The 21,491-nt window shown below is 45.6% G+C and overlaps 1 protein-coding gene across 1 annotated transcript in view; it reads left to right on the plus strand.

The window, feature by feature from the left end:
• Gxylt2 (glucoside xylosyltransferase 2) overlaps positions 1–21,491 on the plus strand; it is a 71,778-nt gene that overhangs the window by 44,545 nt on the left and 5,742 nt on the right. The window contains exons 5-7 of the mRNA XM_037204317.1: positions 11,369–11,620; positions 14,159–14,282; positions 20,587–20,759. Of these exons, the coding sequence (XP_037060212.1) occupies positions 11,369–11,620; positions 14,159–14,282; positions 20,587–20,759 (549 nt within the window). The remainder of the gene's footprint in view (positions 1–11,368; positions 11,621–14,158; positions 14,283–20,586; positions 20,760–21,491) is intronic.

The following is a 21,491-nucleotide window of genomic DNA, read 5'->3' on the forward strand; positions in this document are numbered from 1 at the left end:
TGTGAGGAGTGGGTTAGATGGAGACAGGTATGGAGAATGTCACAGATTCCTGGGGGACCATCGTAGTGCCTTGGTGTTAGGCAGGAAGTGGAGAGGAAGAGACAGGGACTGATCCAGCTGTTTTGAAATAAGCTAGTCTTTTTTTTTTTTTTTTTTTTTTCTTTTTGGTTTTTCGAGACAGAGTTTCTCTGTGTAGTTTTGGTGCCTGTCCTGGCTCTTGCTCTGCAGACCAGGCTGGCCTTGAACTCACAGAGATCTGCCTGGCTCTGCCTCCCGAGTGCTGGGATTAAAGGCATGTGCCATCACCACCCAGCCCACTAGTCAGGTTTTTAACACACACACACACACACACACACACACACACACACTAACATTTGTACCCACTTGTATTGTGAAAATCAGTCCACAGCTGGAGCAAGATGAACCTGAAAGAGAGCCAGTGAGTTCCCAATAACCAGGCTGTCTGTGACTAGGCTCCACTGTACACTGTACATATTTCTTTCTCTTGCTTTTCCTTTTTTAAAGATTTATTTACATGTGTAGGAGTGTCTGTGTGGGTGATGCCACATGTGTGCAGGTACCCACAAGGCCAGAAAGGTCACCTGATCCCCTGAAGCTGGAGTTACCACAGGTGGTTGTGAACCACCCCCCTTGAGTGCTGGGAACTGAACTCGGGTTCTTTGGAAGAGCAAGAAGTGCTTTTGCCTGCTGAGCGATCTCTCCTGCACCCTTAGCACATTTTTCTGAGCTAGGTCACTGGTAGCAGCCGCCCAAGTTGGGGCAATGGGTGGTGGGCCAAGCAGCATTGGGGACAGATAGCCTTTGCGTGACACCCTCCTTCGCTTAAGAAAAGAAATAATAAACCTCTCATCTAGTATTCATTAATTTCCATAAAGCAATCACAATGGGAACCTCTATGTACTTTTGGTAAATATTACTCTTCCCATTATAACATAACCAGCAATGATCCTCTTTAAAATAATACCAGCAGAATTGCGGGCCCACAGAGATGAATATTATTACATTCATTTTGTATTTTGTTTTTATACGTTAACAGGGAGCAGGCTTGGTGCCAGTTCCCAGTCAAGACAACCTGTGCGTTGTGATATCAGAAAGGCCCTGAAACCTTGTCTCTTCTCTTCTTGACTCTGATGATATAAAATGCTTTCTGTGGTTGGCGCCTGTCTGAATGTGCCATGGGCACGGATGTGAACCATAACTCATTGCACTGAGAGGTGCCCTTTAATCGACCCATCAGAGAGCATACTGGAAATCTCCATGCTCAGCTTAACCTGGGTGCCGCCCATTGAAGTCAAATGCTCACCACCTGTGTCCCTTCCCTTGAGAGGGTTCATGAGGAACGTGAGGGTTACTGCTGTCAATTTAACAGAATCTAGAATGACCTAGGAGATAAGTCTCTGGGCATACCTTTGTAATGTTACCTTGATTGTTAATTGACATGGAAAAACCAGAGGTATCCTTCCCTCGGGCTGGGATCTTGGCCGGTGGAAGGAGAAAATGAGCCGAGCACTTTATTTCTGTTTGCTTTTTGTGTGTGCAGTGCGACTCCCTGCCTTGAGCTCCCACAACTGTGACTTCCCCGCCAGGATGGACAAACTGTAAGCCAGAAGAAACCAATTTCTTGGTTAAGTTGTTTCGGTCAGGGTGTTTTTGTCACTGCGACAGAAATGGTGTCCCATGTCACAGGAGGATCTGTGTGAGTTCAAACCCAGCCTAATACATAGTGAGTTCCAGGCCAGCCACTGCTAGGTAGTGTGAGATGGGAGGAAGAGGAGGAGGAAGGATGGAGCTAGACTTTGGCACCTGCAAACTCTGAGGAGCCACGGGGTGATATAGATCATCACTCTCAGTTAACATGGTTTTCCATTGCTTGAGTACAAATCCCTGGAGTTATCCGTGACTTTGACTTCTCACATTCAGTCCATCTGTCATCCCCACGGGTTCTGTCTTCAGACGGCATTTAGGGTTGGGCCACTGCTCACTCCTGGGTTGTCACCAGAGTCAACTCTCAGCCCTCATCTCATCAACCTCGCTGCTCCTCTGTGTTCCCCGACAGTCGGGTCTCAGCAGATGATCCCACAGAGTGATGGAGCCCCTCAGAGAAAAGCCTTCCAGTGGCTGCCATCTCACACAGAGTCCAAACCAGAGTGTAGTCAGCCCTGAACAGCCAGCCCTGCGACCTCTCTCTTCATCTTGGGCTCTTCCCATTGTTACTGTGTGCAGCCATGTGGTGTCTTGTTATTAGTGTGCCAGACATACTGTCCTGTTCTCATGTGCCCAAAGTGAACCTGTTCCTCACCGTGCAGTTTTAGGTCACAAGCTCCCACCCCAAGTGGAGTGGTACACACATATTACCCCAGAACTCTGGAGGCAGAGGCTGGAATATTGTGAGTTCTGGACCAACTTAGGCTACATGGTAAAACCCTGTGTGGTGATATATTGTGTACCCTAATAAACTTGACTGAGGATTAAACACCTTTAATCCCAGCACATGACATCTCATGCCTTTGCTTGGGAAGCACACAGGCCTTTCATCCCAGGAAGTAAGATGGCAGGGCAGAGAAAGGTATATAAGGCGTGAGGAAATAGGAACTGGCTCTCTTTAGGCAGAGGATTTCGTAGAGATAAGAACTAGTGGCTGGCTGTTCTACTTCTCTGCTGAACTTTCAGCTTTCACTCTGATATCTGGCTCTGGGTTTTGGGGTTTTTTTATTAAAAGATGATCTAAGATTCAAACAACAATCCTGTCTTAAACAAACACTATCAACTCCCCTGTGTGTTTCCCACCAGTTTGCACACTATATAATCATTGGTTTTATCTTGCTGCCTCCTATAGGCAGCGATATTTGTCCGGCTGGGCCATGCCTGGCACCTAGGGGAACTTCCATAAATGTTTACTCCATTGAACTAACAGAGACACTGCGGGTGTCTGTAACCAAGAACACCGCACTTTGCTCTACAGGAAGGTAGACATCCGGATGTTTTCATGAGCTCTTCATTTTTAATGAACTGTGAGCAGTGTTGGCAAGATGTCTCAATGGTAGTCAAATGCATCTGCCACTAGGCCTGACCATCTGAATTCCATCCTGGGACCCACACAGTGAAAGAATGAACTCCTGAAAACAGTCTTCTGACTTCCACATATGTGCTGTGGCATGAGTGCACCCCCCCCCACACACACACATGCACACATAACTACTACTACTGTTGCTACTGCTGCTGCCACCACCACCAAATAGCAACAGTAATAATAATAGTAAATAAATAAATAAATAAATAAATAGCTGTAAATTTTTTAAAGAATCTGAGACAGGGCCTCACTACGTGAGGCTGACTGACCCGGAACTCCCTATGTAGACCAGGCTAGCCTCAAAGTCACAGAGATTAGTCTTTCTACCAGTGCTAGAATTAAAGTTGTGTGCCACCATGCCTGGCTTAAAATAGTTTTTTTTTAAACTGGGCAAGTGGGGCTAGAGAGATGCCCCAGTGGTTAAGAGTACTTGATGCTTTTCCAAAGGGCCCAGATTCGATTCCCAGGACATACATGGCGGTTCACAACCATCTGTAGCTACAGTTCCAGGGGATCTATTGTTCTCTGGCCTCCACAGGCATCAGGCACACGTGTGGTATACCTACATACATTCAGTCAAAACACTCATATACATAAAATAATGATAAAATTTTTTAAAAACTTGGCAAATAATTCATTTTTTTAAAAGTTCCTTGATGCCAAAATTGTTAAAAATAATAAAGCTTTGGGCTGAGTTTGACCCACATGGCCTTAATTTGTCACTTTTAGATTATGTTCAACTGTTATGGTACATTTTCTGTTGCTATAACAGAATGGCACTGAGTGGGGAACTTAAAAAGAACAGAAGTTTGGGACTGGAAATGTGGGTCAGTGTAGCTGAAGTTTTCCTGTGTTCCGGCCTGCCGGCAGTCGGGACAAATCTCTCCCACTCGTGTCCCCCAAGTAAACACACAGAGACTTACATTACTTATAAACTGTATGGCCGTGGCAGGCTTCTTGCTATCTGTTCTTATATCTTAAGTTAACCCATTTTTATTAATCTGTAAGTTGCCATGTGGCTTGTGGCTTACTGGTACTTTACATCTTGCTTCTCATGGTGGCAGTGGCTGGCAGCGTCTCCTGACTCAGCTTTCCACTTCCCAGCATTCTCCTCTCTGCTTATCCCACCTATACTATACTGGCTACTGGCCAATCAGAGCAACACATTCACAGCTTACAGAAAGACATCCCCAGCACTTGCCTACTAATATACAGGAGGCCCCCAACACCAAAAAACCTAAACCACACAAAACAGAGGTTTATTTTGGCTTACAAATCTAGAGGCAAAGAAGGGCAAGAGCCTAGCATTGATGTCTGCTCAGCTTCCGGTGGAGGTGAGGGCTATGTCACAGTCCGGCAGAACTGGAAACGTCCAGAGAGCATGAAGAGGGAAGGGGCAAAGGATGGACTTGCCTTGTCATTCATCATCTGCTCTCAGGAAATGCTCAAATCTCCGCTGGTGACCGAATCATCTGTTCAGGTCCCAATACCTCAAAACACTGTGATTTAAGGGAGGAGATTTTTAACATGAGTTATTAAGCATAAAACCAAATCCAATCAGAACACTTTTAACTCCATTCTTAAATTTATTTTTCCTCTTTGTCACTTAGTTCTAACCCTTAAAATATGTCTTCAGAATCAAACCATATTTTTGAACCAAATAAATAGTCACTGTTAGGAAGGAAAAGAAAGGGCTGGTTATGTGCACTGGTAGGGGCACTCCTTAGTTGCTGCTAAGCCTGACGACCTGGTTCAATCCTCAGAATCCACATGGTTGAAGGAGAGAATTGACCTCAGCAAGCTGTCCTTTGACTGCTTCCTCTCCCAGTCCTCAGCTAAATAGATAAACAAAAGGTAATTTATGGTGATATACTATTTGTACTGAAATGTGATTCTATTTGTATGTTAATAAATAAAGTTGCCTGGGGGTCAGAGCTAATAGCAAGCCATAGCAGAAGCTGGGCAGTAGTAGCACACGCCCTTAATCTCAGCACTTGGGAGGCAGAGCTAGGCGGATCTCTGTGTGTTCAAGGATACAGCCAGCATGGAGACACACGCCTTTAATCTCAATACCAACCATAGAAGACCTGGAGGTCTGTGCAGATGGGCAGTGACGAGGAGATCATGTGGTTGGGTTTACAACCAAAGAAGGCAGAACAGAAAGTCAATAAAAGGACAGACACACAGGAAGTAGGTCTCTTTGCTGAGGGGAAGGACAGCAGCAGCAGTGAAGGGTAAGAAAGGGTTTTTAGCTCTTAGCTATTGTTCTGACTTCTTGGGCTTTTAACTCTGCAATTGGCTGTGTGTTTCTTATTTAATAAGACTGTTCATCTACAGTATTTTTTTAAAAGATCTTTTTTTAAAAAAGAGAGAAATGCTATTAACTGTTAGAATTTCTACTAAAACCAAAAGCAAACAAATGAAATGTAGTTTTGTCTATAACAGTAAATAAATATATGAAATAGTAAGATGTTACGTAAATAAAAAATATTACCCCTATTTCATTCTGACTGAGCATGGTGGTACACTTGGGAGGCAGAGGCCAGAGGATCTCAAGTTGGAGGCTGTCGTGGCCTGTGTAGTGAGATCTTATGTCAGAAACTAAATCCACAATCAAATAGAGAAGAACTCTATTCCTGTGAATTCTGAGTCAGCGTATCAGCTTTCCCTCCTTCACGGTGTAACACCCCCTCTCTGCTTTAGCCTTTCCTTTCCTGGCCCTCCCTCCATCTTTCTTTCTTCCTTTTTTGTTGGTGAGGGCTGATAACTGCACTTTATATTACAGAAAGTATTAATATAACAATGATTAAAGACCAGGGAAAACAATGAAAGTAGTCTAGTCAGCAAACCACAATTTGCTACTAGATTTCTACAAGACCCATAGCTAATTAACGCATTGGTAGAGTATACCTTAATCAGGTTTTGCTCTGTAACACCTTCTCTAATTCAAAGGTTTTAAATTAGTTAAAAAAAGAAAAAAAAACACAATTCAGTATCGTGTTCCCTTGAATACTTCTGGCAAACAACTTTATCTTATTCTAGCTGTATTTGTCCCACCCCAAGAATCGTTATTTGACACATGAACTTAGAATACTTTTTTTTTGCATTTCAGCTTTCCTTCACTGTGAGGGAGAGAAAATATAATTTTCCTTCTCAGTCCTCTTAAGTTTGTAGTTGAGTCAGAGTCCTGAAACGAGAGATTCATAAGAGAAGGATGTTTATCAGCACATGACACATACATCACATGGGAGAACACACAGGTTACCAGGGCAGGAGCCTGACTTATTTATTACCTAACTGAGAACCATAAATTCCATGACATTATTTGTCTTAGTCATTGTTCTATTGAAGAGACACCATGACCAAGGCAACTCTTATAAAAGAAAGCTTTTAATTGGAGGCCTGCTTACAGTTTCAGAGGTTTAGTCCATTACCCTCATGGTTAGGAGCATGGCAGCAGATATGGCAGGCATGGTGCTGGAGAAGTAGCTGAGAGCTACATCCTGATCCTCAGACAGAAAGAGACTAGCCTTGGCATGAGCTTTTGAAACCTCAAAGTCCACCCCCTCAAAGTCCATGCTTCCTCCAACAAGGCCACACTTTCTAATCCTCCTAATCCTTCTAATCCTTTCGAGTAGTGCCACTCCCTGATGACTAAGTATCAAATATTTGAGTCTATGAGGGCTATTCTTACTCAAACCACCACACTATGCATTTATTTGATTCAAGTGTGTGTGTGTGTGTGTGTGTGTGTGTGTGTGTGTGTGTGTGTGTACAGGTACACATGTTATGACTCAAATGTGGAGATCAGAGGACAACTTGCAGGCCCTGGTCTTCTTCTTCCACTGTATGGGTCTCCAGGATTGAACTCAGGTCATCAGGCTTCCACTAAATACCTCTACCCACTGAGCAATCCTGCCAGCCCTTTGAGAATAATAAATTTCAAAGTATTGACAAGACAGAGAAAAGCAGCTGCAGGCTTCCAGAGACATTCTGGGAAGGGCAGTGTTGGAAAAGGCTCGTTGAGAAAAGTCCACAGATTCTCAGTTTCTGAGCTGATGAGTGTTGGCAAATATTATTTTAAGGTGTGTTACTTTTGTTTATGTTGTATTTGTTTAACTCTGTTAAGCTGTGTTACTGTGCCTGTCTAAAACACCTGATGGTCTAATAAAGAACTGAATGGTCAATAGCAAGGCAGGAGAAAGAATATACAGAAGGAAAAATCTGGGGGAGGAGAAGAGATGAAGGTATGATGAAAGAAGTAGCCAGAGAAGAAGGAAGAATCCAGGGGCCAGCCACCCAGCTACACAACAGGCCACAGAGTAAGAGTTAGATTTACAGAAGTGCCAGGTGGTGTTGGCATGTGTGCACTCGGGAGGCACAGCCAGGCAGATCTCTGTGAGTTCCAAGAAAGGCACAAAGCTATACAAAGAAACCCTGTCTCAAAAAACCAAAAACCAAAACAAAACAAAACAAAAATTTACAGAAGTAAGAGAATGGGAAGAGCCCACAGAAGGGATAATTTAAGTTAAGAAAAGCTGGCAAGAAATAAGCCAACCTAAGGTCGGGCATTCATAAGTAAGACTATGTCTCTGTGTGTACTTATTTGGGAGCTGGGTGGTGCCCCCCCCCCCAAAGAACAAAAACAAACAACAGAGGAGAACTGTGAAAGAGGATGTACCTCCTCTCTTTGGGTAGAAACTAGTGGGGGAAGATTAGAAGGGTCTCTGCCCTGTTTCTAGGCAAAGGGCAAGCAAATAACTCCCCTGGGTCTTGTTTTCAGCTGAATAGTTCTTCACATTTGGAGTAGTTGTGTGCTGGCTTCCTTCCCAAGCAAAACTAGATGAGCAGCCCATGAAGCCCCTGGGAAGGTTTGGGGATGCGTGAGACAACATGGCTGTGGTGATATTTTATTTGTGCATTAATAAATAAAGCTTGCCTGGAGATCAGAGGAAAAAGCCAGCCATTATAAGTAAACACAAAAGTCATACAATGTTAACACACGCCTTTAATCCTATCACTTGGCAGACAGGGATTTGTCTGGATCTCTGTGAGTTCAAGGCCACACTGGAAACAGAGCCAGGTGTGGTGGCACATGCCTTAAATTCTAAAACTAGTTAACCATGGAGGTCTGTACAGACAGCTGGGCAGGAAGAGGAAGTGATGTCGCTGGACAGAGAGAGCAAATCAGATGGCAGAACAGCAAGGCATATAGGTGTGGGTAGACAGGAAGTATCTCACATTTGGAAGCTGAGGTATCTGTGAGGTAGGGTTAGCTTGTGGCTGTTCCCATTCCTGTGATCTCTCAGGCTTTAACCCCTATATCTGGCTCCGTGTTATTTATTTAATAAGACCATTTAGAAATTCATCATCACATGGTCCTAATTACATATAATGTACAATATGTATCATAACATGTTTCTTAATATTTTTGTGGAGATTTACCCCTTCTTCACAGTACACTAGGATTGGAAATTTCTGAATGATGTCTGATGACTAGTGTCAACCTGTGACAGGTTTTACCTTTCTATAGGAAATAGAAAAAATAAGGATGATGTGTGGTAGTTTTTTGTTTGTTTGTTTTGAGACATGGTTTCTCTGTAGCCCAGGCTATCCTGGAACTAGCTTTGTAGACCAGGCTGGCCTTGAATTCACAGAGATCCTCCTGGCTCTGCCTCCAGAGTACTGGGATTAAAGGTGTTTACCATCATTCCTAGCTGTGTGGTAGATGTTAAAAAATGGTTTATGAGCTCAGTTGCAGAATTCATCATAATTCTGAATGAAATCAGGATCTTTGAGTTGTTCAGATGGTCAGCAGGACAGTTTTTTTTTTCTTTTTTTTCTTTGAGTTGTTCAGATGGTCCACTCAGTTCTTTATTGGACCATCAGGTGTTTTAGACAGACACAGTATCATAGCTTCACAGAGTTAAACAAATGCAATACAAACAGAAGTAACATACCTTAAAATAATATTCTACAACAGAGAAAGAACAAAAGAAAAAAACCCTGCGTTGTTACAGGGTTTTATATAATGTTGAATGCTTTCTATATTCTTGGAGGAGGTCTGGCTGGCTGTCATGGATTCTCCCATGAAGTCTGGTTACTGTGTTGTAACTTGGCTTTTTTTTTTTTTATGCCGAATGCCTTTTATTGAAGGAGGGAGGAAGTCTTTTTTTTTTTTTTTTTTTTTTTTTTTTTTTTTAATGCCGAATGCCGTTTATTGAAGGAGGGAGGAGGTCTTAAATACAGGCTTTACAGGACAATGGGAGAACCCTGGAGGGCAGAAGTTAGCTACAGATGTTTTACAATTTTACATCTAAGCTGTTAATGCCCATTATGCAGGATACATAGACAAGGAACTTCCCTTAAGCATTCAAGAGGGTGAAACCCAGGAGGGAATTAGCATAGAGAGGATATCAAGGTCAAGGTCAGCAAGGTCAGGGCCGTACAGGTCCCCCTTTTACTAATAAATGAGCTTCTGACTTAGGTTGCATGAAATGTCAGCAGGTCACCTTACCTGTCATAGAGATACCTGCCCAGGCCACACAGGCGCTCTGTCTTAGGTTGGTGAGCGCCCCCCAGGAATTACCCATCTCTGAATACTCATTATCATACAGGCTCAATCGTGTGTGAGCTGCAGAGTTAACTGTTGCCAAAGATCTCAAAGTGGCGCTGGACTTGCAATCTGTGTGTTTGACACAGAAAAGACCAACAGAAAGGACAGTTTTTTTAAATGGTAGATAACTGTTATTTTTAATTCCATATACTGATTTATAAAAGCTGTTCCTCTAATGGATGAGGAAAAAAAGGGCCTGAGGCTAACACGGTAGGTGTGGATATAACGCCAGGCTGAAATCCCGGTGAAGCCGGATTGTATGGTACCCGTGCTCACACTGTTAAATTCTGGGGATCCAAATGAGTACTGTCTTAGTCTGCTCAGCTCCCCACAACAAGACACGGCTGACTGGATGCCTTAAACAACAGAAACGTGTGTTCCCACAGTTCTGATTGGAAAAGTCTGAGACATGGATGCCAGCCGGGCAGGGTTCGGGCCAAGGTCCTCTCCGTGGCGTGCGTCACAGCCACCTTCTCACCGTGTCCTAATGGGGCAGTGAGAAGAGGGCAGCGTCTGGGGCCAGCTGTCAAAAGGGCACGGGTGCCGTTAAGATGGGTCCTTATGCCGTCAGTTAAATCCAGTGGTCTCCCAAAGCCATATCTCCAAATGCTGTCACTCTTGGCATCAGGGCTTCGCCTTGTGGATTTGGACACCGACTCACACACATTTAGTTCATAACATGTACGGTTACAGCCAGGACTCAGAAAGAGTGAAATCTTTCCTTGCCAAATTGTTTTTAAGTTTCGAGAACAAAGACAAAATGAGGCAAATGGCATTATTGCTAACTCAGGCTTTAAAGTCTTACGCTCCAGGGCCTAGCCCTGGAGGCTGGGGTAGGTGGTGCAGGGAACACTACTTCACCTGGGAAGGCTAGCTCGAAAGATGTGTAGCAAGCCTGGTGGGAAATAGAATCTCATGGGTTTTTAGAACTGAAAGCAAGAAATAGTCTATGACCTCCAACCATGATACAAAATGCTGCATGATGTTTGGATCACAACCACCCTTGTTCATTTCTAAGTTGTCAGTGTTGCTGAGAGGATACTGATGCAGGGCCAGCTGACTACAACGGAGTCTGAAGTATGTGCTGTCTGGCCCTCTACAGGAGAACTTTGCTAGGCCCTGATCTGCAAACGAAGCCAGCCAATGACATGCTTTTTCTATTCCCAAGTCCAAACATTGGCTGAAAATACCATCTTAGATATGGAGCCATCTCCTAGGACAGAGCCCTCACCCCAGAGCTTGGGGAAGGCCTGGAGATTGTCCACAACAAATTGTCAATACCTGACCATTCCAACAAGGAACTAAGAGGGCAAGACAAGTGTGTTTCTTGTGGGAGGAAAGAATAAACAAAAAAGAGCACCAGTGTTCAGTTGATGGTTCCAGTGCGATCTCTTTGAAAGTCTAGCCCATATAAACCAGACCAGGGTTGGGCCAGTCTAGAGCCAGGTCTGTCTGTGGTTAAGTCTTCACTTCTTGGCTGACACTTCTGTCAGGTGAAAGGAGAAGAGAGGACTGGAGCTAATAAATGGTACCTAGTGTAGAATCCACCACTGGTGGGCAAGTATCGGTGGCGTTTTGTTTTTGTTTTCCTGTGGAGGCATTTCCGTTGTTTCTGACCGTTTTGTTTTGTCCCTTTCTTCCCCTGCCCCTTGTAAACAAAGGTGATCTTAAAGGATGTGGACTCGCTCCTCTATGTGGACACTGACGTCCTCTTTCTGAGGCCTGTGGATGATATCTGGAAGCTTCTGAGGCAGTTTAACTCCACCCAGCTGGCCGCCATGGCCCCAGAGCACGAAATCCCCAAGATCGGCTGGTACAGCCGCTTTGCCCGCCACCCTTTCTACGGCTCTACAGGGGTTAATTCAGGGGTCATGCTCATGAACTTGACTCGCATAAGAAGTACCCAGTTCAAGGTAAGGAAGAGCTTGAAAATCCCCTCTAAAGACAGGAGTTAGAAGCTGGGCTGTGGTGGCTCACACCCTTGATCCCAGCACTCGGGAGGCAGAGGCAGGCGGATCTCTTGAGTTCAAGGCCAGCCTGGTCTGCAGAGTGAGTTCCAGGACTCACACACAGGCAACCCTGTCTTGAAAAATGAACCAAATAAGCAAAGACCGGGAGTTAGTCTTTCCAGTAGGGATGTGCTGGGGGTGTGGCTGTGCTGATCTGGCCTGTGGGTGGGGAGGAAAATATCTGAAATGTGTGAAGCTTCATAGTCTCAATTCAGAAATACTATGTGATGTTTCTGAATTATATAGTGTCCAAACTCAGCTTATCCAAGGCTTCAAAGCCCATGACCAATCTCTTGGAATGTCTCTAAAGGTGTGTTTCTGTGAGTACACAGATATCTATGCATGGCTGATCAGGGTGTCTTTTCTACTAATAAAAGGAATGGAAATTAACATCTTTAGATGACAATTCCCATCCATCCACCTCATGTTAAGAAGAAGAGGAGGCTGAAAGATAGCTCAGTTGGTAAAATGCTTGCCTTGCAAGCCTGTGGACCTGTGTTAAATCCACAGAACCCATGTAATAAATAAATAAAGCCAGATGTGGCTTATCATCCCAGTACTGTGGGCAGCAGAGGCAGGCAGATTTCTGGGGATCACTGGCCAGCTGTGTGGTAAATTCTAAGCCACTGAGAGAGATCCCTTCTCATAAAACAAGTGGATGTTCTCTGAGAAACAACATGTGAGGTTCTCTGGCCTCCACAAGCACTTGTACACACGCTCACACTTATCTACACACACTTTTGACCAGCACACACATGAACAAGCACATACATGTACACACTAAAAGAAGGAGAGTAGATTCGTCACAGCTGGCATGTAGTCTGTACAAGGCTTCAGTCCACAGCATGCCAAAACAATAGAAAATAAAAAGAATAGGCTAGGGGCTCAGTAGTTAGAGGACCAGGGTTCAATTTGAGCACTCACGTGGCAGCTCACAACCATCTGAAACTCCAGTTCCAGAGGATCCATGTCCCCTTCTGGCCTCCATGGGCACCAGGCACACATGTGGTACACAGACATACATGCACACAAAACATCCACACACATAAATACATTTAAAAAAAGAACAGGCTAATCTGTATATTATTATCAATAACACAATTTCCAAAAAAATCAAGGAAGAAAAAAATTCTCATACTATAGTGTGTTTACTTGTATGCCTTAGAAATTTCCAGAAGACTGCCTAAGAGACCTTTAATTGTTCATTGTAGATGCTTCTGTGAAAAGTGGGAACAGAATCTCTAGAGAGCAGCAGAAGAAATATTTATACTTTTTAATTTTTTATCTGAATGTACTGGTTGAATACTTAGTCTGTGGGTGTGTTACTTCCAGTTTAAAAGTAACTAATTATTTGGAAACAAGGACAGGAGCCAGGTATGGTGGCACACACGTTTAATCACAGCATTTGGAAGGTGAATGCAGGGGCCCCAAGTTGAAGGCCAACCTGGGATATAGTGCAAGACCTTGTCCCAAAATTAATTAATTACATGAAGGGAAAAGGTAAGGGAAGAAAGCAGTTTTTCCCGGAAATGCCTTGACTCTGTGATCTGTGTTTTGTTTCTTCACAGACAGGAAATGCTTCTAAGATAATTTTTAAAAAGGAAACAAAGCTAAGAAGGAGGGATCATTTCAGCACGGCTTTCTGATTAGAAATCATAGGCGTGAACCAGAGAGAGGGCTCAGGGGGTGAAAATGAGTGTGGTGCACACCTGATGCCTGGTGCATGTGCAAAAGCTGACACACTAGCACCGTTGCCTGCAGCCCAGCACACTAAGGGCCCAGACGGGAGCCATGCTGCAAGTCATGGGCCAGCATAAGCAGCAAAGAGGTCCTGTCTCAGACAAGGTGGAAAAGGCAGGGCCAGATCCCAGAAGGCTGTCATCTCATCCCCATACGTGTGCTATGACACACGTGTGCTTGCATCCACACACACAAACGAGCATTCTCACACACCTCAAAAACGAAAAGAAAAGGCTGATGAAAGGCTCAGCAGGTAAAGGGGATTCCGCCTGGCGATACAAGCCTGATGCCTTGCGTTCCATCTCCAGAGCCTGTATAAAGGTAGAAAGAGAAAACCAACTACACAAAGTTGTCCCCTGACCTCTACATGTACCGCATGGCACATGTTTGCACACACATAACACACACACACACACACACACACACACACACACACACACACTTAAATAATAAACAAATAATTTTTTAAAAAAAGGAAAAGAAAACCAAAGGGTCCTCTTCACTTGCTGGTCCACTCTGCACGTGTAGGTACACCCCCAGACCTCTACCCACAGCCTTGCTTTGCTTGGTTCTGTGCCCAGGGTAGCCAGACCACACCTGCATTTGCTCTGTGTCTAGGAGGAAAGGAAAGCGGTCCCCGTTTTTATTGGACAAGGCACACTTGCTTTGCCGTAGCTGCCCTCACGGTTTCCTCTCTTCCAGAACAGCCTGATTCCAGCAGGCCTGGCTTGGGAGGACATGCTCCTCCCGCTCTACCAGAAGTATAAGAATGCCATCACGTGGGGAGACCAGGACTTACTAAATATTATCTTCTATTTCAACCCAGGTAAGTGCTCTGTTGAGAATGCCACTGTGTAGGGAGCCCGCCCACCTCACTTCATAGGGAACATTCCAGGCCCGGGCTGCTATTGATGGACCTACATGGTATACAGAGAGGCTGTGTTCCTCTGTCTGCCCCCTGGGTATCTGCGGAGGCAGCTCCTCAGCCACTAACACAAAAGGCCCAGTGTTGACGCCTCCAACGCTACACTCCGGTTTCAGAGAGTGTCTCTTCAGTCTCGCCACACCATTCTTCCAAGAAGCGCAGTGCAAAATGACACAAGACACAAAATCAGATGACGAGATTTCCAGATGAGCACAAGCCCCTCACAGCGGAACAAGTGCTAGTATAGGGGAGGTGGTTCTTGAACTTTAAAATTAAGTCACCTGTCTAGAGTGCAGAGGGCCTAGAATAAGATCTCGGATTCCCCCAGGGTTTTGTTTTGTTATCTAGAGCAAAAGAAAATTTTGTCTGTCGACGTTGTGAGCTTGGTGGCCTGGCAGAGGGGGGGAGTGGGGGGAGGGTGTCCTGGGTGGTTGGTTTGTTTGTTTTTGTTAACTTGACACAAGCTAGAATCCTCTGGGTTTTCCTTTTGGAACTTCAGTTGAGGAGCTGACTCCCTGGGATTGGCCTGTAGGCAACTCTGTGGAGCATTTTCTTGATTAATGATTTATGTGGGAAGTGTAAGATGAAGTGAACCCTTTCTGCCCTGAGTTGCTGGGTTTTTTTGTTTGTTTGTTTGTTTTGTTTTGTTTTTGAGGCAGGATTTCTCTGTGTACGGTTGCCGGTCCTGGAACTTGAACTCACAGAGATCCTCCTGCCTCTACCTCACTAAGACAGGATCAGTGAGTAAACAATACTAGACACAGTTTCGTGCTTTAACTCCAGTGCCTCGCCTTTAGTGGGGGCTGCACCCAGCTGGGTGTGATGACCTGGGTGCCTCCTTCTGAGGCCCACTGAGCCAAAGGTACCATGACATGCTTATGGGGTTGTCCTACATCCTGGTTCTGACCTGAGCCTCGTAAGCAACCAGGAGCTCAGGTTTCAGGTCAGTGTAAGGTGAACTCACTCGCTGTTCTTTGTGCGGCTGCTTGATCCCATTTTACACTTCACCCTGGCACTGTATTAAACATTAGCTCTCTCTAATGAACCTCTAAGGATAGCCACTGCGTATACAATTTTCATTCATTTATTTTGCGTGTGGACTTTCTACAACCTAGAGTCAATGATATATTTTAAAAGATTGGTTTACCTTTAGCATTGTAAAGAAGGGGTTGGTGATACTGGCAGCAACCTAGGAGATAAATACGTTTATTGTTGTGGCTTATTGGGTTGCTATGGATGAAGCCACGCACATACAACAGGCAGCGCAGGGCTGCAGTGTTACTGTGAGGAGAGTTTCCTGTAGCCAGTAACCTGCTTACTGAGATGTGTTTAAAAGCCATCAGGTAAAAACTGTTGTAAACTTCTGCCATAATTAGATCATAAAATGAGTGTGGGTGTGGAATTGCATGGCTAGGTTATAGACCAACTCACGTGGAGGTGACTGAAGCCCCTGGGGACTGTGCAGGTAGCTGGTCCCACAGGACATTTCTTGGGATGTGGAGAAAGGTGGCTCCTTCTAGGATGAAAGGCTGAACTCACAGTGTGTGTGTGTGTGTGTGTGTGTGTGTGTGTGTGTGTGTGTGTGTGTGTGTGTGTGTATTCGTGTATATGGATACATGTGTGTGGGTGCATGTGTGTGGAAGCCAGAGGTTGATTTTGGGTGTCTTCCTCAGCCACACTCCATCTAACTTTTTTGAGACAGGATCTTTTATTGAGCCTGTAGCTTGCCCTTTTGGCTAGACTGGCTGGCTGTCAAACTTGAAGGATCCTCCCCCTGTCTCTGTTTCCCCAGCACCACAATTACAGGTGTATGCCGGCTTTTATATGGGTGCTGGGAATCGAACTCAGGTCTTCATGCTTTCAAGGCAAGCACTTTACCAGCTGAGCCCTCCCCTCAGCCCCTGAGCTCATATCCAGACAGGTGAGTTTGAGTCATGGGCAGACTTTAATAGAAAAAGCAAACCTGACCAAACCCTAAGGGATGTGTTTGGGATGAATGAGCTCCCATCTCAGGCATCAGAATTCCCCTCAGAGCAGCTCCAAACGGCAGAGCTGGCCACGTGGGTCAGGTGATGCCAGGCTTTCTGGGGGTGTCTTTGGACTGCAGTGATTTCTTCAGTCTTCAGAGTCCTCCTGGTCTCTGTTATCTTATCTGCTTACTTAGGAGATTCCAGTGTCTCTGACAGAATTCTCTGTTTGCCCAGCTCAGCCTAATTGTCAGTCAATTCAACCATAAGAGACCACAGCAAATAAGGGTGCTTTTCTTTTTCTTTTTGGTTTTTTGTTTATTTGTGTGTGTGTGTGTGTGTGTCTAGGAACAAGGTCTCCTATCCCCGACTATTCTGGAACTTGCTCTATAGACCTGGCTAGCCTCGAACTCACAGAGATTCGCCTGCTTCCCCCCCCCCTCCCAATGCTGGGATTAAAGGCGTGCACCACCACCTCCCACCACCCCCACCACTCCCACCCCCGCCATGGCTAATGATGGTTTTCTAATAGTTCCTAATTCAATTGGGAGAGAAATGGCCCAGCTGTGGAGACCAACCTGAATCTGTTGGCAAGAGGTCAGAGGAGGGAAGTGTTCTACACTCACCACATAGGTCTGCTGCCACTTTGGGCGATTTTCCAGAAAACACTGCAAAGAAAGGGAAGTGGGTTGGGTGCGGATGACAAGGCAGAACATCCCACCAGAGCCCGCAGAGCATCCCACCAGAGCCTGCAGAGCATCCCACCAGAGCAGGCAGAGCATCCCACCAGAGCAGGCAGAGCATCCCACCAGAGCAGGCAGAGCATCCCACCAGAGCAGGCAGAGCATCCCACCAGAGCCTGCAGAGCATCCCACCAGAGCAGGCAGAGCATCCCACCAGAGCAGGCAGAGCATCCCACCAGAGCCCGCAGAACATCCCACCAGAGCAGGCAGAGCATCCCACCAGAGCAGGCAGAGCATCCCACCAGAGCAGGCAGAGCATCCCACCAGAGCCTGCAGAGCATCCCACCAGAGCAGGCTGAGCATCCCACCAGAGCAGAAGTATATATAGTTCTCTAAGGGGGAGAGAAGAACCAGCCTGCTCATGGGATGTACATAGCTAGACCAGGCGTTGAGTGTGTGATACTAGGGAGTCAGGAGGCTCTCCAGAGGACACAGGTCCTTATTCACATCCTTTCCAGGACCCCAGAGCCCCAGCCTTGGTTGTTTGGCTACATTGAATGAACACTACAACAAAACACCGAGCCTCAGGAAGTACTGAGTGTTGTGCTGTGAGGGTAATCGACTCCATTACTTCACATTAGGGGCTGTTCTGGACACTGGTGAACCAGGAAGCTCATGAGTCCTGATTTATGTAAAGCACAAGAGACAAGAATGAATATTGTAGAGTCCCTGTAAGAAAGGCCTGGTTTATGCTTTTGGTTTTGTTTTTTCAGTACAAGGCCTCAGAAGTGTGAGTTGGTTGAATGTGTAGAATCAAGAAAACAGAGTGACGTAAATGGAATAGAAACAAAATCAGAGCAAGGGACAGAAAGAAGCATACAGCAAGAGACATGACAGAGATACTTGTAGTATAGGAGGGCATAAAGTTCACTCACTCATTCATCACTCACTCATTCATTCACCCATCCATTCATTCACCCATCCATTCATTCACCCATCCATTCATTCACCCATCCATTCATTCACTCATCCATTCATTCACTCCTCCATTCATTCAGCATGTGCATGCACACACATGCTCACACACACAGAGAAAATACGCATCTCCCTACATAGACTGGCTGTGAGTTCACAGTCCTGTCTCCGCCTCCTGAGTGCTAGGATTACAGGTGTACACCACCACATCAACCAAACACAGTTGTCTGGTGCGAAAGTCCCCGTTCTGTTGATAGATGGTTGTAATTGAGTGGCAAGCTCAGCTTTCTGTGAGGTTAAAACGATCAGGCACCAACCATTCTGTAATCTTCAGCACCATCTGGATATGAACCATCAGAGCTGCAAGGGAGCCCTGGCACTGTGTGTACTCTTGACGGTATCTGTCATTAAGGGATATCACCCATAGAGAACCAGTTAATGACCTTTTTCATATAACTTTGAGAGAGAAAAAAATAGCAAAGACTAAGGGCTTCAAGAAAGGGAGTCTTGAATTTTCATTTTTTAAAAAGATTTTATATTTGTTTTTGGACAGAGTCCATTGTGTAGCCTGTCTTCAGCCCTCTCAGTGAGGCTTGCCTAGCCCTTTTCTTCCTCCTCCTCCCGTTCATAAGATGGACAGTTCAAATTTACAAAGCTAACCTGTAAATAAAAAGACACATCTAAGTATTTGGAGGCTGCGTGTGGGTGTGTGGGGGTGTACATAGGGAGGTGCACATGTCCGAGGGTACACGTGTGGCATGTGTAGGGGCCAGAGGACAGTCATGGGTGTTGCTTCACAGGCAGTCTACACCTTGTTTGGGGGACAGGATCACATTGGCCTGGAACTTGCCTTGTAAGCTAGGCTGGCTGGCCAGTGAGCTGCAAGGATCTGCTTTCTCTGCTTCAAAGTGAAAAGATACTACCCGGCCTGGCTATTTTTACATGAGTTCTGGGCATCGAATCAGGCCCTCAGACTCATACAGCAAGCACTTTGCCAACTGAGCCATCCCCCAGACCAGATCTGATATTTTGACCTTCCTATGTTGACCGCCCTCTCTTTGGGTGACAGTGCCTCTGTTGCGGGACTGACGGCATAGCGCTTTTCCCCATCTACTGTGTTCAAGAAAGAGCCCCGCCCTCCAGTGATTCCTGGCTAAACCAGTCAGACCATCCGTTCCCTAGTTTCCAAATCCTGCAACCCCAAGAGCAGAAGCCATGGCTGGTTCACCCAGGCAGCAGGGCTGTGAGCTGGCTTCAGTGAGTCGCCACCCCAGACCCTGGGAGCTGCGCCACTTCTGGCTCCAATTCAGTCTCGCCTCCGATTTTACGAGCGACTTGGTTCTTTGCAACCCAGCACAGAGTTCTGCCTTGACTATTTCAGACCAGCGTATTTACCACCGCTCCTCCTTGGCCACCCTTCCCTATTGAAGAAATCTTCCCTCCAACAAAACCAAGGTGACTTATCTTCTTCTAAAACACATTCTGATTTCTTAAAAATTAGCATGATCAAACCATTTTCTTCCTGGAGTGTTCTTCCAAGAAGCTTCTGTTTCTGTCCAAATTGCATCCTGACTAAAGCCTGCACTTAAATGGAATTGTCAAAACAGGACACCACTGTCCTTCAATGACACGGGGGACAGATCCTTCCTATGATTACATGTACAATATTTGGCGTTTTTCACCCCAAGAAATTCTGTCAAGTTTTGAATTGAATTTCTTCCTGAGTTCCATTTTGTATTTGAGGTTTGGCAGCTGGGGTACGTGGCTGGTGTTTAGGAGACCTGTAACACCCTGAACTTATAAACAAATGTTCTTTTAGGTCTGTGCTCTCCCCCCAATTGTAGTTTTCCATTAGATTCTCAAAGAGATCTGTGCCCCACAGAATGGTAAAGAATGATCCTGCAAGTCTAGGAACGGTTGTTGTAAATACTGATCACAGGTGTAGTACTGTGTGCTGGTGTTCATCAGTGTTGTGGCTTGAACATAAAATGCTCCCTCTAGGCTCATGTGTTTTGACAGTTAATTGCAGCTAGATTAATGATTGATGTGGGAAGGCCCTGCCCTCTATGGGTGATGCCACCTATATAACGCAAGTGGTCCAGCGTTACAGAGGAACGCAGACGAGGCAAGTCATTGGGAGCAAGCCAGTAAGCAGCACTCCTCCATGGCTTCTGTGCCTGCCGCCAGGTTCCTGCCTTGAGCTCCTGCTCTGACTTCCCTCAGTGACAAACTGTTACCGGGAAGTTGATATGAAGTAAACCCTTTCCTCTCCAAGTTGATTTTGGTCCTGGTGTTTGTCACAGCAACAGAGGAGCAAGCTGGGACACTAGGCTATTGATGTTGAACTCCTTATTTTAGATATTGTTCTGCCTTCCCATATCATCATTAATGGGTGCCCCTTGCATCATTAATCTCAGCATTTCAGCACATGTGGTATATTTATTTGGCCTGGGACTCATAACCACACTCCTAAACCTTGAAATTGTGCACAGGGTGTGGTTTACAAACGTTAAGTTTTAAGCACCGGACATAGAGGTGACAGCTGGCACTGACTGCAGCTGTCTCTCCCTCTGCCCCTAGAGTGTCTCTACGTGTTCCCCTGCCAGTGGAACTACCGCCCCGATCACTGCATGTACGGAAGCAACTGCAAGGAGGCGGAGCGGGAAGGTGTGTCTGTTCTGCACGGCAACCGCGGCGTCTACCATGACGATAAGCAGCCCACTTTCCGAGCCCTTTACGAAGCAATCCGGGATGTAAGTGTGCTCTTCAAAGCAGACACGTGCTTCCCAGCGTGCAGGGCTTCAAGTGCTGTGGTGCGTGGGGCCTTTGAAGGCTAAAAAATACTCTCAGAACTCCTGTGCCTTTTGCCGCCCTATGGAGTAAGAGTTCAGGATAAAGAGAAAGTCACAGACACGAGATTGTTTTATTTAGTTCAAGCACGTTGCCTGGTTACCAGCTCCAAGCTCTTAAGCAATCCTGTCTCACGCTGGACAATTAGAAGTTGCCACACTGAAAGCAGCAATTGCTCCTTTTTTTTTTCTTTGTGTATGTGTGTGTACGTTTGTGTCTGTTGCACGTGTATGTGTGGATGAGTGTGCGTATGGAAACCAGAGGTTGACACTGGATGTTTTCTCGATTATTTCCCACCTTATTTTTTTTTAATTATTTTTATTTTATGTGTATGGTGTTTTGACTGCAAAGATGCACCCCATGTGGGACTGGCGCCCTTGGAGGACAGAAGAGGGTTTTGGATCTCCTGGAACTGGAGTTACGGAAGGTGGTGAGACACTGTGTAGGTGCTGGGAATCGAGCCCATGTTCCCAGTGCCCTTAGCTATTGAGCCGTTTTTCCAGCCCTTCTACTTCATATTTTGAGACATAACCTAGAGCTCACTGGTTTGCCCAGTAACCCCAGAGATCTTCTGTCTGCACCTCCCCAGTCCTGAGATCACAGGTGTACACCTACACACACAGTTTTTACGTGGG

The sequence above is a fragment of the Peromyscus leucopus genome, chromosome 3 (assembly GCF_004664715.2).
Source record: "Peromyscus leucopus breed LL Stock chromosome 3, UCI_PerLeu_2.1, whole genome shotgun sequence".
Taxonomy (NCBI): Eukaryota; Metazoa; Chordata; class Mammalia; order Rodentia; family Cricetidae; genus Peromyscus; species Peromyscus leucopus.